Source organism: Xyrauchen texanus, chromosome 11, assembly GCF_025860055.1.
Source record: "Xyrauchen texanus isolate HMW12.3.18 chromosome 11, RBS_HiC_50CHRs, whole genome shotgun sequence".
NCBI classification, from domain to species: Eukaryota; Metazoa; Chordata; class Actinopteri; order Cypriniformes; family Catostomidae; genus Xyrauchen; species Xyrauchen texanus.
The window spans coordinates 39,704,325-39,720,711 of NC_068286.1; the positions used below are offsets into that span (position 1 = coordinate 39,704,325).

General features: G+C 40.9%; 1 protein-coding gene across 7 annotated transcripts in view; it reads right to left on the bottom strand.

Moving 5' to 3' along the window:
* Nucleotides 1–2,848: 2,848 nt before the first annotated feature.
* The window catches only part of LOC127651909 (calcium/calmodulin-dependent protein kinase type II delta 2 chain-like), a 61,009-nt gene continuing 47,470 nt past the window's right edge, over nt 2,849–16,387 (bottom strand). For 2 of the 7 annotated variants that reach the window (XM_052137965.1, XM_052137963.1), the window contains exons 15-20: nt 15,704–15,748; nt 13,386–13,434; nt 10,901–10,921; nt 10,396–10,492; nt 9,941–10,035; nt 2,849–4,767 (exon numbers count right to left, since the gene is read on the bottom strand). In XM_052137965.1, coding sequence (XP_051993925.1) covers nt 4,535–4,767; nt 9,941–10,035; nt 10,396–10,492; nt 10,901–10,921; nt 13,386–13,434; nt 15,704–15,748 — 540 coding nt within the window. In that variant the 3' untranslated portion in view covers nt 2,849–4,534. Of the gene's footprint in view, nt 4,768–9,940; nt 10,036–10,395; nt 10,493–10,900; nt 10,922–12,968; nt 13,068–13,385; nt 13,435–15,703; nt 15,749–16,387 lie in introns of all 7 variants that reach the window. The other 5 variants (XM_052137968.1, XM_052137967.1, XM_052137964.1 and 2 more) reach the window with 4 other exon arrangements.

Genomic DNA, 16,387 nt, shown 5'->3' on the forward strand with positions numbered 1-16,387 from the left:
GTGGTCTGGGTGGGCCAAATTAGACCCACGCCCACCCAGAATATTACATATTATTCTTTGACTTCAAATACATATATATATATATATATATATATATATATATATATATATATACAGTATATTTGTGCTGAGCTGATATGCCATACGGAACCGGTAGCACTGAGTTACCGAGAGATACAGTGCTAGTAGCACGCATCTTGGTGCCAGTTGGCCAACTGGCTGGTGCTTATGGTCATGTCAAGGTAGTATGACATATAGAACCCTGGTTGCATTTTATTTGAGAAGGAAGTATGTCTGGATGGGAAGGCAAGGATGAGAGGTGTTGGAGGGGATGCGGTGTCCAACTGCGGGGGGTGGCATGGAGACATCCCTGACCACTACCCCACCACCAGGCTGAAGGCACTGATGGAGGTGTGGTAGGCAATAATGCCTGGCAGGTTATTACAGCTACCTGTGCATCTGTTTAGTTTTTTCTGGGAAACCAGTGACTAATGTGAATATGGCAGTTGTGTCAAGGAAAGACTGGAGGATGGTCAGGAAAGACAGGCTGACAGCAGGAAAATCTGCACAGGGGTGGGCAGGCTAGTTACCTTACCCACAGGTCCGTATACAGGGGACACCCTTACCAACAATGAGCACAATTAAAGGAAAACAACACAGTGGTCCTCCGAGAAGTGGGATGGAAGATGAACCAATTAGGACAAACAATATGGTCATGACTGAAACGGCCATGGATAGTGAGCAAAGGATCCTTTAAAGATGCAGTTGTGGGTGGATGAGGGTAACAACTTACAAAGGCCTGTGGATTCATCAATATGGATGAAGTATGGCAGTAGCAGCCAGACACAACCTTGCACTGCAGCAGTAGGTTAGACAAGAAGGATACAGAGAGTGTTGTTGTGTTGAGCACCTCAGTGCTTCTGAATCCACTGTTGTTGAGGGGCACCAAGAAAATCAGTACCATTAGCAGGCAAATCAAGCCTGCAAAGTGAGCCCCAAGAAAAGGCAACCTTCAACCCACAAACAAGACAGGGAAGACATGACAATGAGAAGAAACCAGAGAGAAGGAGGCTAATCAAGTGACAGAGATATAATGATAAGTATGCATGGAGCAGACAAAAAGAGGGCCTGTGCTCTAGCTTAATATGTTTAGCAATATTGTTTATAAAGAATGCATAGGTAGATTTGGTGAAACAGTAGTAAGGAAGAGTGGTGGTGATGGGTCGGAGAGAGGAGATTCTTCAGCTTGAGAGAGAGTGGAGGGAGCTTCATAAGGCTTGGAGGAAGGCAGAGGAGCAAGAGAAGGAGGGCTTGAAGGTATTGTGGGATGGCATAAGGGCTAGATTAGCTGTCTTGAGGAGGGCAGAGAGAATCTGACAGCACAGAAAAAATAAGGAGCATGAAAGGGTGAAATTCATCAAGGATTCTTTTAAGTTTGCCAGAAACCTGCTGGAAGAAAAGAGGAGTGGGAAGCTGGTGATGGCAAAAGAGCAACTAGAAGACCTAATGGAACAGCAACTTGGTGACCCGTACAAAGACAACCCACTTGGCTACCCTGGATATGTCCCAAAGCCAGTAGAGCCAGTAGTGGAATTTGAAATAGATCCAAGCTATGGGAATCAACAGACCAGGCAGTGAGGTCAGGTCAAGTCCAAGTCCGAACAGACAGAACTTGGAATGCAGAGGAGGTGGTAAACCAGGCTGTTTCAAAACTGAAGCATCAAGAGATTGTTGGAAGAACACTAGAAGAACAGGCCTTGTATGGGAGGTGGCTCCCAAACTGTGGTCAGCAGCCTCCCGAAAACAGAGGAAAGCAATTGTAGTTACGGTAGGAACTAGGATGGAAGTGCAAGGGTATAAGTTTAGAGCAATCAGCCAGAAGCATCAAGGGCGCTGAACCATATGGGAGGGGACATCTGATAGAGTGTTACCAGGCTACAAGTTTTTTTTTTTTTTTTTACAAGTTTTCTAATAAGATCCACATATGATACCCTACCAAGCCCTGGAAATGTATTTCTCTGGTATGGCAGAGAGGAGAGTTGCCCCCTCTGTGAAGCCCCAAGCACTTGCAGCACATATTGGTAGGATGGCACAAGGATGGTACATATGGTAGCATAATCAGGTCCTGCGGAAGCTGACAGAGATCCTAGAGATGCATAGAGTAAAGGCAAGCAAAGGCAGCCATGCTCCCCAGAGGCAGGGTGTTGATTTTGTAGAGACGTCCCTGACCACTGGCCCACCAACAGGATATGTTCCGGGATTAATGGGGCGAAACATTGATGATAGGTGGGTTACAGGTGATGACCCCGCAGCTGAAGGCACTGGTGGAGGTGTGGCAGGCAATAATGCCTGGCAGGTTATTACAGCTACCAGTGCATCTATTTATAAAATGGTTACCTTTCTGTTATTAAGGAAAATTTGTAAAAAAAAAAAAAAAGTAATGGCCCATCCAAAAGTAATTTCCTTGCTATGCCTTATATGGCTTATTCAGAAGAGGCAGAGCAGTAGGTGCTACACACTGCCAGAACAGCACAAGGTTTGACTAACATTCTTGTATTTAGGAACAATAGCATCTATCCTACGTCCACCTCACTGAAACTGCATTTATGAATACCATAAATGGCACTGTTGACGTAAATGTGGGCAGCTATGTGTTAAAATACCTGATGTCAGAAGTTGCGAAAGTACAGAACAAGTTGCTATTTACAGTTGAGTTTCTTTTGTCTCAAAAGATCAGGGATAATTTTATCCCTCATAATTTGACTTCTTTGCAGTTTGTTTTATGCAAGCCAAATAAATAAATAAATAAACACACTCATAGAGAAAAATGACACATTGTACATACAGTACATATCACACCTTTATTGTATTTTTAATTAAATTTGTTGATTTGTTAGCGCCACCATGGCAACATATTATGTATTTCACATCCTTTGAGCTTTGAGGTTTCTGTAAGTATCAGCAGAGGAAATGTCTTTTTTAAGAAGAGAGAAAGGAAAATGAGAACATGGAACGTGTATGAAGTTGGCATAGTCCAGTAGTGGTGAGGTTTTTCCTCGAGGAAGACCATTCCATTCTGACATCACCCTCTGTCTACTTTATCATCTTCCAATTGAGTGGCGCACAGATGCAATGTCACCACTAGGGGCAGTGTGCATGCTTGAAAATCAGGGCAAAATAATGTCAGGATAAATAAAAAGCACAGATATGTGTGACAATGATACACGTTGTTTCTCATAAGCTACTTACGTTTTTGTTTCTCATACAGCCATTATATAAAGTCAAAAGATAACATTTTCACATCCACTCAATATAGGAAAAATAAGCTACATAAGATCTGAAGATATAGACTGATATTTCTAGATGTTGGGTCATAATGATGATGGTCATTATCATCATTACATTAACTGATCTTTATGATACTGATAGAAATAAAACAAACATTTCGATAAGGAAACCATGAATTACACAATATGAACAAGAGAAAAAAGTCAATAAATGATCATGGTCATTCAAATTATAGTCCTCCATGCATTACCCAATGCTTGTCAGCGTGATGTATCATATATGCTACATTATTTTTGATATCTGTTTTTTCTCATATTCTATGACATAAAGGTAAACATACAGTCCATTTAGTATGCTGCAATTCTTGTAAATCAAGTAAAGTAAATCAGAATCTTTAAATAGCCAAACACTGTAAGCTAGCGAATATAAACAAAGCTTTTCAACAGCATTTACTACAATTTTAATTTTGCCATTAGCCATTAAAAGGTTTTTAAATGTTTGTTTTTTTTAGATTTTTATTTGATCATTTTTTTTTATCTGAACAGTCACAACATATGTACATCACCAGAACAATAGCAAGCTCAATATTAACATTCTTATCTTTCAAAACATGATATATTGCACACACATAAATAGACATAAAAATACAGTACAGACTTGGGGAAAGGTGATTCTCTTTACATATCTATACATTAAAATGTATACCAAAACAGCTTAAAAAAAGAAACGGTAAATAAAATGTTAAAAATACACTCCTTTTAATAATGTCCATCTATGCGAATGGCCCATGGGTTTTGGTGTAAGTGATGACCTGTAGCACAACGCTTTAAAACTCTGGTCCATGTGCGATAACGTGTAAACGACCCTCAGAGGGGAAGGAAAAAGGGCGAGATTGTTGGGAAGCAGGTGTGGCTTATGAGACACTCCTCCAGCTTGAATGACAGACAGTTGGGTTTTTGCTGACGGGTTTTCCCTCGAAGGGGAAAAACTGAAGCTTACTATTCCATTAACTACAAAATATACACAGGCAAACACATATTACTAAATTTGCATTAAAAATATTGATTAATTTCTGTCAGAATTCATGTTCTGACTGCCAGATCCATATTTAGCCCAATAAAGCCACTATGAATCACATCGTATCTACTGTATGATAAGGATTAGAGCGTCATTATTCAATTACATGACCGAGCTTTATCTCAGACTAGATGCTGTCCATTTAAGGAGTAGAGATGGTCTATGAGTCTTACTTAATGGGGACACTGGGCGCTCCAGAGCGATGGAAGTGTATGTTCAGCCACTTGCCATCTCGGCGGTGCCAGACACGAGTCTCCTCTGACTGCATGGTGCGTGGCATCCCGTTGGCATCCATGTACTGAGTCAGACGTATGTACGCGATACAAGCTGCGTCCTCTCCAATCAGGTGCACATGAGGGTTCAGGAGGATAGTGTGAACAGGTTTATTTCCTTTGGACAGTGCTAAGAAAAGGAAATGAAGATACACAAGATGTGGCTCACAAGTAAGGAGATAATATTCATTTTTATAATAAAAAGTAGGATTTTATTGATATATAAGATATTGTATTAGATACAGATATCATCAAGGACATGGGGCAATATGCCACCGATAGTGACAAAAAATATTTCAGATATTTAAAACTTTGGGTCTAAAAATGCCCCCTGTAAAGAATTCCTTTGTTTCTGTTTTCTGTTGTTTAAAATTTTATATATTTCCTACAATCCAAAAATATTTTAGCCAATTTTAACATTTAGATTAAGATTTACACATTTCAATTTCATAACAAATTTCCATTTCCACTCTATTCTTCTCTGGAGTTTCCCAGGGTGTGAGGCGACAGGCGGGTGTGGGGATACTCACGAGCCCCCGGCTGAGCGCCACTATGTTGGAGTTTACCCCAGTGGACGAGAGGGTCGCCTCCCTACGCCTACGGGTTGTGGGGGGTAAACTCTGACTGTTGTCTGTGCATATGCACCGAACAGCAGTTCAGAGTATTCGGCCTTCTTGGAGACCCTGGATGGAGTCCTGAATAGGGCCCCAGTAGGGGACTCCATAGTGATGCTGGGTGACTTCAACGCACACGTGGGAAATGACAGGGACAACTGGAAAGGCGTGATTGGGAGGAACGGCCTCCCCGATCTAAACTCAAGTGGATGTTTGTTATTAGACTTCTGTGCTAGTCATGGATTATCTATAACAAACACCATGTTCGAACATAAGGATGCTCATAAGTGTACCAGAGCCAGAGCACCCTAGGCCGAAGGTCGATGATCGATTTTGTAATCGTGTCGTCGGATCTGAGGCCATATGTTTTGGACACTCGGGCGAAGAGAGGGGCAGAGCTGTCAACCAATCACCATCTGGTGGTGAGTTGGGTCAGGGGGTGGGAAAAGACTCTGGACAGACCTGGGAAGCCGAAGCGAGTAGTGCGGGTGAACTGGGAACGTTTGGAGGAGGTCCCTGTCCACGAGATCTTCAACTCACACCTCCGGCGGAGCTTTTCAGGCATCCCTGCGGAGGTTGGGGACATTGAACCGGAGTGGGCAATGTTCATAGCTTCCATTGCCGAAGCCGTGGTGGAGAGCTGCGGCCTCAAGGTCTTAGGTGCCGCAAGGGGTGGTAACCCTCGAACACCGTGGTGGACACTGGTGGTCAGGGAAGCCGTCCGACTGAAGAAAGAGGCCTTCCGGGATTTGTTGTCCCGGAGGTCTCCGGAGGCAGTTGCAAGGAACCGACAGGCCCAAAGGGCTGCAGCCTCGGCCGTGAGGGAGGCAAAGCAGTGGGTGTGGGAAAAGTTCGGAGAAGCCATGGAGAAGGACTTTCGGTCCGCACCAAAGTGCTTCTGGAAAACCATCCGCCACCTTAGGAGGGTGAAACGGGGAACCATCCAAGCTGTATACAGCAAAGATGGGAAGCTGTTGACCTCAACCGAGGAGGTTATTGGGCAGTGGAAGGAACACTTTGAAGAACTCCTAAATCCCAACACACCCTCTATGCTAGAGGCAGAGCCGGAGGCTGATGAGGGATCAGATTCTATTTCCCTGGGGGAGGTCACTGAGGTAGTCAAACAACTCCGCAGTGGCAAAGCCTCGGGAATTGATGAGATCCGACCAGAAATGCTGAAAGCTTTGGATGTGGAGGGGGTGTCATGGATGACACGCCTCTTCAACATTGCGTGGAAATCTGGGACAGTGCCTAAGGAGTGGCAGAACGGGGTGGTGGTTCCCCTCTTCAAAAAGGGGGATCAGAGAGTGTGTGCCAACTACAGGGGTATCACACTTCTCAGCCTCCCTGGTAAAGTTTACTCCAAGGTGCTGGAGAGGAGGGTTCGGCCAATTGTCGAACCTCGGATTGAAGAGGAACAATGCGATTTTCGTCCTGGCCGTGGAACGACGGACCAGATCTTTACTCTCGCAAGGATACTGGAGGGGGCCTGGGAGTATGCCCATCCGGTCTACATGTGTTTTGTGGATCTGGAGAAGGCTTATGACCGGGTCCCCCGGGAGAGACTGTGGGAGGTGCAGCGGGAGTACGGGGTGGGGGGGTCCCTTCTTAGGGCGATCCAATCCCTGTATGTCCAAAGCGAGAGCTGTGTCCGGGTCCTCGGCACAAAGTCGAGTTCATTCCATGTGGGGGTTGGTCTCCGCCAAGGCTGCGCTTTGTCACCAATCCTGTTTGTGATATTCATGGACAGGATATCGAGGCGTAGTCGGGGTGGGGAAGGTGTGCGGTTCGGTGGGCTGGGGATCTCATCGCTGCTTTTTGCAGATGATGTTGTCTTCATGTCATCATCGGTCCGTGACCTTCAGCTCTCACTGGATCGCTTGGCAGTCGAGTGTTAAGCAGTTGGGATGAGGATTAGCACCTCTAAATCTGAGGCCATGGTTCTCAGCAGGAAACCGATGGAGTGCATACTCCAGGTAGGGAAGGAGGTATTTCCCCAAGTGAAGGAGTTCAAGTACCTCGGGGTCTTGTTCACGAGTGAGGGGACAATGGAGCGGGAGGTTGGCCGGAGAATCGGGGCAGCGGGGGCGGTATTGCACTCGCTCTATCGCACCGTTGTCACGAAAAGAGAGCTGAGCCAAAAGGCAAAGCTCTCGATCTACTGGTCAATTTTTGTTCCTACCCTCACCTATGGTCATGAAGGCTGGGTCATGACCGAAAGAACTAGGTCACGAGTACAAGCGGCCAAAATGGGCTTCCTCAGAAGGGTGGCGGGCTTCTCCTTTAGAGATATGGTGAGGAGCTCAGTCATCCGTGAGGAGCTCGGAGTAGAGCCGCTGCTCCTTTGCGTCGAAAGGAGTCAGTTGAGGTGGTTTGGGCATTTGGTAAGGATGTCCCCTGGCCGCCTCCCTTGGGAGGTGTTTCAGGCACGTCCAGCTGGGAGGAGGCCTCGGGAAAGATCCAAGATTAGGTGGAGAGATTACATCTCCACACTGGCCTGGGAACGCCTCGGTTAATGTGGCTCGGGATAGGGAAGTTTGGGGCCCCCTGCTGGAGCAGCTGCCCCCGCGACCCGACTTCGGATAAGCGGTTGAAGATGGATGGATGAACAAATTTCCATCAAATTTAATTTTGTAATCGTAAACTAAATTAAATGCATAAAACTTAAAATATCTAGATTTATTTATTGTATTTTATAATTCGTTTTTTCATTATTTTTCATTATTTGTATAAATCAATTAATAGTATTTATAATGTTTTCTTTTTTTATTATTATTATTATTATTATTCTAGGCCTAGTTATGGGTTTAGTGCCTCTGCAGAGACTATAGTGACCTTTAGCTGTCAGATACAGTATCTGTATTTTTTGCCTCAGTGGTAAGTGTTGTTGAATGTATAGCTAATATATCATTTTTGATGAGAGAAGTCACTTCTATTGCATATTTTTTCTAATAAGTTTAGTGAATGGTTAGGGTTGCACAGATTAGTCATCTAGTCATCATGTGATTTATAAAATGCGTCTGTAGGAAATACAGACAGTTAAAAGCACTTTAAATTAAGTTTATGTGTTGGGGCGTTTGACTTGGATGCTGTTTGCTCCTTCAAAAATACAATTTGGCAAAAGTTTAAAAAAGCGCTTCAAGTTGGAGTCAACTGACATGACCGAATGCATCCCCATAGTCGTCTGCACGCTAGAACCTGTGGCTGGTCTTCCCCTACTATGAGTGTTTCCATGGCAAATTATAAGAACCCAGGCACTGTCTAGCTGACTATCTAATGTCTGATGACAAGGGGCCATAATTGACTCTTACTTGCAGCTGTATATATATATATATATATATATATATATATATATATATATATATATATATATATATATATATATATAAAACTATACAAATCTAAAGAAAATAAAACACCTCGCTTTGTGGGGCCCCCTGGTGGCTCGGGGGCCCTAAGTGACCGCATATAGCTAGGCCCTGGTGGGGGGTGCCGGTGTGCGGTTGTTTGGGGTGGAATGATGTCATGACAAGCTGAATTTGACTTGACTAGTCAACTACTAAAAATCAGCAGTTTTCTAACCCCTAAAAAATTGTGACTAGTCGTGTTTCCACTGTCGGGCCAAATGAACACTTGCTAGTGTGTGCCAGTCACAAAACTTAATTGTCCCTCCAGTGGGCTTAATCTGGGCCAACGGCCAAGGGCCTTTGGCCTACTGATTACCCTTGGGCCAAAGAAGGCTAACTGGGGATTGAGGCAGGATCAGTGTCAAAGGTGAGTGAGAGTTTATCAAGATACTCATGCTGCATTTCATTCAAGTTTCAAGATTCAAGATGTGGGATATTCCTGCTTGAATTCCCTGATAAAGGTATTCCATTGCCAGATGCTTGGAAAATTAAATTTAAACAACCAAAACTGCAATGCTCCCATTAGCTTAACAGGGGTTTGACTGGCAACAGAGATGTCTCCAAGCAACACAACTGATAAACAGTGCTGCTATGCTAGCATTACTATACGTGTACGATCATCAACAGAGTTTAAATGACAATGTTTTGTACACCTGTCTCTGCTCATATTTGTTAAACAAGCTTTAATATCTTGTAATGTAGGAACATTGTCTCATTGATCAATATCATTTAATAAAAGTGAATGTTTATCACTAACTTTGTACATCTCTGGGTGCCAACATGTTTGTGTGATGTCACGCACCTGCATCTCGGCGGAAAAACTTGCAGACACATTTCAAATGGTTCGACATCATGGATGGTGTGCTGGGACATTGTCCCACTGTTAGTGGAGAGACCTCGCCCTTAAAGTCAGTGAGTTATATACAATGTAAACTTGATATCGTAGATAACATGCTTATTTAGTTTTGGCTTGGGAAATGGGCAGAGTGTGTGACATTTGCACTAGGCTGGCGTAATAAGGGAAGGTTTTAGGGCAACGCTGTGGGCCTTTTAGCCCGATGGTGGAAATGCAGATTATTTTCAGTATCGCGGCTCAATGTCCGAGGCTATTGGCCCTGGCTGACCAGTTTATGGCACTGGCTCGCACTGGCCCGATAGTGGAAAGCAGCTACTGAGGCTGTCAGTCCCTAACACTTTTTGGTGAACTAACCATTTAGAAAAAAAAGGACTGTTTTGGCACTGATTCTAAGTGTGAAAAGGTTAAAGTCATTGATCTATTTACCGTTCTCAAAGTAGAACCTGTGGAAATCGTGGCCCTCCACTAGGTTTCCCAATGCCTCCGGCTCAAAAGAAGTCAGACCAGGATCGCAAATCTTTCTGTGAAAGAGAACGAACAGAAAGAAAAGCTAAAAGTCTAGTTTTAAGGTTAAAATAAGTACAAAAGCACCAGGAGCATTCCAATATAGAATAGCAACAGCCAACACTGCGTTCTGTGAAAATACAGTATGTGGTCGTTCACTTGTCTTCTGATTATATGAATATCTTTGGTTCCCTATCTGCCAATAAAAAGCTTTAAATAAGTGAGGCTTGGTTCTAATTATAGACTGAGCACCTGTTGTGAAAAGGACAGGTGACAATTAAATGTAATCTCCGTAATCAAGAGAAAATAAAGCAATGCATTTGTGTTCTTAATAGGTGCTCTGGTTGTCATAGAGACGGATCCGTGTGTTCACTCACGCATAAGCCTCAAAGTCGCCGTTGTTGATGGATTCAATCAGCTGCTCGGTCACTTTTATGATCTCCTGCTTACGAGCTGAAACACACAGAGACACATCTAGGGTGTGAGTCAGCAACCCTCACACCACGAGAATCCAAATTATTCATCAACAACCCAATTCATTTCAACACTTTGATTAAGGTGTCTGTATTATTGCTATCCACAAACTGTAGAGAAAATCTAAAGATTTGCAGAGAACCTTTATAGCTAATGTTTAGTTATTAACATTAAAAGAGGTTGCAAAGAGGTTGTTTGAATATTAATACAATGACTATGTGCAATGTAGTTAATTTCTGTTTAAAGTTTTATTAATAAGAGACACATTTTATAACCTCCGCAATGGTCACCTAAATGAAAAATATTCCAGAATTCCTACTTGTCTGCGGTTATTTCAGAATGAGTAGTGTTTACTGGTAGAAAATCACAGGCAACACTTTCATTCAAAGTATTAAAGTTTAAATTTACCTTTATTGATAACTTGGCAAGCTAAGGGACAGCAAAGAGATGGCTCATAATTGGTCAAAAAGGCAATTTCTTATGAAAGCTCCAAATAGAACTAGCGCAATGTCTCTACATCTACTGATGATGACAATAGTTCCAGCCCACCGGGCAAAAAGACGTTAAATTAACTTTGTACTTTTAATATTTAGCAGTTCAATTAATGTGAATTATTAATTAGATCATTAAATCACTCATTCTCCAGCACTGAGTTTATGGTGTCTGCAAATTGATAAATTAAATGAAAATAAGGAATGGATCCTTTTTTTTTTTTTTATCTTATGTCTTTCGCCCGGAAGGCACTGAATGACAAATGAGATGGAAAAGGGTTTGCAGCTTTAAAATGAGAAAAAGCGGGCTTTAATTTTCTCCAGAAAAGCATTCCATCTAATGCTTGCTTTCTCTTACAATAGTCATGCTGCGTAACATTGGGCCTTTTACCTTTTTTTCAACATCATTTTCATTATCCAGCATAATGCAGCTGATACTGTATGTGGAAACACATTTTCCTGTTTATTAAGATGATCTCCGGCAAATCTCATGAGAACTGTAAAGCAATGTCTATGTCATATTTCACTCCAAAATCAAAAGAAAAAAATATGCCTATTTTTAAGACTATTAAGATTTTATGACACTGTTTGTATGCAGTAGGTGCATTCATATACATATATATAAGGGACCACTGCAAAATGACCAGTTTTAACTTAGGAAGAGTTCAGAAATCAATATTTGGTGGAATAACCCTGATTTTCAATCACAGTTATCACACGTCTTGGTATGCTCTCTACCAGTGTTTCACATTGCTGTTGGGTGAATTTAGGCTACTCCTGGCACCAATATTCAAGCAGCTTGGCTTTGTTTGATTTTAGTATTTGTTTTATTAAATTCTATTTATGCTGATTTGAAAAATTTCATCATCTAAACAGGATGATTTTTAATAACTTTTTTTTTTTTTTTAGCATTACAAGTATGACAATTTGGGGGAGAAATGTGCTTAATTGTCATGAAAATAATAACAAAAATTCTAAGTGGTCCTAATATATGCTTTATTTTAGTTATACCATTACTATTTCGTTATACCATTACCATACTATTTTTTTGTCTTTTGATTTTGGTGTAAAGTATAAACAGGTCCACTTTCAAGTGAGAAAAACACATGAAAACAATACAATATAATAATATACTGTAAATACATTTTAGAGATAGGATTAATCACTTGTGTTTATTAATCAAATGCATTTAGTCATATAGTCATGTCAACATTCATGTTATAAAAGAAGTACTGAATCTGATGTTGAAAAACAGATTTTTGTCCTTTCAATACTGCTTTAGGTCCATTCCATATTACTGAGCTTTACTAAATCCAAAGTGTTTTTATTGGTGAAATATCTTTGAAAATTCATAAATAATGCTATTTTGAGGTTTGGTGCTGGGGGAGGGGATTTTAAACAGAAGAGGCAAACATCAGGCTCTCAAGGAAGGAGTAGGATGGGATTCTGAAGCAAGCACCCTCCTTGTGCAGCATGTCTCTACTTATTAGGAATGTTGTGTGCAATAGAGGACAATGCAGAATTCCTAGTCTTAGGATATGGGTCAAAATCTGAACTGTGCAGTCTTTTCATTAAGCGGAGCTTTAGTTGGGTCACTTGTGGTGACTTGTGGTGCAACCAGTAGACCTCTAGGACTTTTAGAGAGCTAATGGGCAATCAGAGGTTTTTTTCTGTCAAGAATGATGGTCCACGCAGAGGTCCTTTGAGATAGTGAGAGAGTGCCTTTTCATGTAGAGCACATTAATGTTCTGGTCTATACACATCCAAAACCTGTTTTTCCATTTACTCAAGCATTTCTCTATTATTTCAGGGATATAAAAGCATTGATGAGCAATGAAGATAGGAGTTGGAAAATAAAAGGAGATCCTTATCAGGGTAGATTTAAGTAACTGAGGGGCCTCTCGTTCATTGGGGGTGCATTCAAAGCAATTGAACGACGTTAGGGGAGGAACGGGATTTTTCTCTCCTGCCCGTTACGGACTTACTCTGCACAGAGGAGTTGGGTGCCTGCTTGGGCTCAGAGTTTTGCGGGTGGGCCGCAGGTTGCCAGATTGAATTAATGCTGAGGTTTCCAATGCGTCTGACTGTACATTGCACCAATGAAAGGAAGAAACAACAGGAGCAAGACAAACGAAAAAAAAAGACATTTCAAATAGCACACTCGACAAGAAATACTGAAACAGACACCCTGAAGCAGGGATCCAATGAGGAATAGAGGGGAAGAGACAAAGATGTGGTCAGCAATGGGTTTTGAGTACAAATTGGGTGGGGACAAAATAAATAATGAGGAGGGTACAGATGATTGAGGAGAAGCACAAATGAGAGACGTACTGTGGAGGGAAAACTGCAGTAAATGACACATCTACAGGCAGACACACTGGCAGAGAGATGTTGAGTTTTACCTTTAAAGTCATCGTCCTCGATAGTAGTGTTGACACTCTCTGTAGATTCCTGAAGAAATATGGAAGAATCTATGTGAGTTACTTCCCATGAATGGTACAAAATAGAGCTTTAAACAAACAAAAAAAAAGTACCTTTCTTTATATACATGTATTTTATACAAGGTTTACAATTTTTGTAACCATTTTACCAAAAGTTGGAGCACGAATATAGTTTAAACTTAATATAGTCTGAATATAGTTTAAACACTGATTTGGGTGATTTTCTTTTTTCAAGAAATAAACATTAAATAAACACAAATTTAAACAAAAATGTATTAAACATACATTATTAATAACATTATATTTTTTTATAAAAATTACAATAATTTAATATATATGTATAAAAACATATATTCATTTTATTAGAATGTAAAAACAAATAAATTTTTTCTCTGTATAAAAATAACAATTCAATACAAATAAATATTAAATTATAAATTAATTAATATTTTTATTTATTTTATATATATAGAATATATATAAACTCAGCAAAAAAAGAAACGTCCTCTCACTTTCAACTGCTTTTATTTTCAGCAAACTTAACATGTGTAAATATTTGTATGAACATAAAAAGATCAACAACTAAGACATAAACTGAACAAGTTACACGGACATGTGACTAACATAAATGGAATAATGTGTCCCTGAACAAAGGGGAGATCAAAATCAAAAGTAACAGTCAGTATACGTATGTTTTGGCCACCAGCTGCATTAAGTACTGCAGTGCATCTCCTCCTCATGGGCTGCACCAGATATGCCAGTTCTTGCTGTGGGATGTTACCCCACTCTTCCACCAAAGCACTTGCAAGTTCCCGGACATTTCTGGGGGAATGGCCCTAGCCCTCACCCTCCGATCCATCAGGTCCCAGACGTGCTCAATGGGACTGAGATCCGGGCTCTTCACTCACTGGCCATGGCAGAACACTGACATTCCTGTCTTGCAGGCAATCACATACTGAACGAGCAGTATGGGTGGTGGCATTGTTATGCTGGAAGGTCTTGTCAGGATGAGCCTGCAGGAAGGGTACCACATTAGGGAGGAGAATGTTTTCCCTATAACGCAAAGTGTTAAGATTGCCTGCAATGACAACAAGCTCAGTCCGATGATGCTGTGACACAACCATGACCATGACGGACCCTCCACCTCCAAATCGATCCCAATCCAGATTACAGGCCTCGTTGAATACTAATTTCTTAGACGATAAAAGTGAATCCGATCATCACCCCTGGTGAGCCCTCAGTCCAGCCTCTCTCAGCCTATTGCAGACAGTCTGAGCACTGATGGAGGGATTGTGCGTTCCTGGTGTAACTCAGGCAGTTGTTGTTGCCATCCTGTACCTGTCCCGCAGGTATGATATTCAGATGTACCGATGCTGTGCAGGTGTTGTTACATGTGGTCTGCCACTGCTAGGACGATCAGCTGTCCTTTGTATCTCCCTGTAGCACTGTCTTAGGCGTCTCACAGTATGGACATTGCAATTTATTGCCCTGGCCACATCTGCAGTCCTCATGCCTCCATGCAGCCACATACTCGCAGATGAGCAGGGACCCTAGGCATTTTTCTTTTGGTGTTTTTCAGAGTAAGTAGAAAGGACTCTTTTGTGTCCTAAGTTTTTATAATTGTGACATTAATTGGCTACCGTCTGTAAGCAGTTAGTGTCTTAATGACCGTTCCACAGGTGCATGTTCATACATTTTTTATGGTTCATTGAACAAGCATGGAAAACATTGTTTAAACCCTTTACAATAAAGATCTGTAAAGTTATTTGGATTTTTACCAAATTATCTTTAAAATACAGTCTCCTGAAAAAGAGATGTTTCTTTTTTTGCGTTTGAGTTTAGTTATAGAAATAATATCTACCATAAATTAAAGAAAAATATGTTCTAATTGTTCTTACAATAACTTTGGTAACAGGCCTGAATATTAAGTTTGACAAATGTAGTCAAAACTACAATTTATATAAAAATGTTGAAAATAGAATTAAATTATTCACTTAAAAAGTGTTGTACAACAAACTGACAATAAAATCAACAGATTATGCCAAAATGGTGACATTGCATTTTAATTACTGGATAGTCAAGAAGGTTTCTACAGGCCAAAATCACAATTTAAGGCAATTAATCATGCAGTTTATTTGATATTTGATAAATGTTTAACATATCTAATACTTCTCTAAACAGAACATGTGACTTTTTGCCTTTATTGGTTAAAAAGTACATTATTCTGAACCTTATTTGAGGAAAATGCAGTGAATGAATATAAAGAGAAATTATATCACCTTGTTTCTGTCTACTGGGTTGTGGATAACGGTAGTTTGTGGCTCCTGAAGAAGTGAAAAGGAGTGAAGAAAAGATTAACAGAAAAAAAAGAGTATTATTTGTACATGAAAAAGTGTGTTAAGACAAAATGGGTGATAATGGCCATGTTTTTAGGTAGGCTATTGTGAGGAACTAAAATTCAAATAAACATAAGTCGGTCAGAACACATCTCATTGCATTATTTTTAAAAACAGCAGCCCATCATTAGAGGTGTATCATGTAGTATGTGATATTATCTGCATGTCTGTGTTTTCTGCATGAGGGGTTCACTAGATAGTGACCGAACCTGCATCGTGGCAACTTCATCTCAAGCACACAGAACATCCACCCGCTTTCTTTCATTCCTGCTCTGATCGGAGATCACGAACAGTTTGCCCTTATTTCATCGCCTGCCAGAGCTTTAGCTAAAACACTGTACTCTTTAAAAAAAACCTGGAGTATTTCAGTCCTCAGCATATATGCTCTGTGTGTCCTATAATATTTCAGAAGTTGACTAATTGGCCATATACTGATTCTTGAAAATGCCTCCTTTTCCAGCTCAGCTGGTTGCCTGACATTGGAGTAAGAATTATAGTCATTAAAACAGTACTCATTAATTATTTAGCCTTACGTAACACTATTTTAGCAGACATTTTCTTACCACA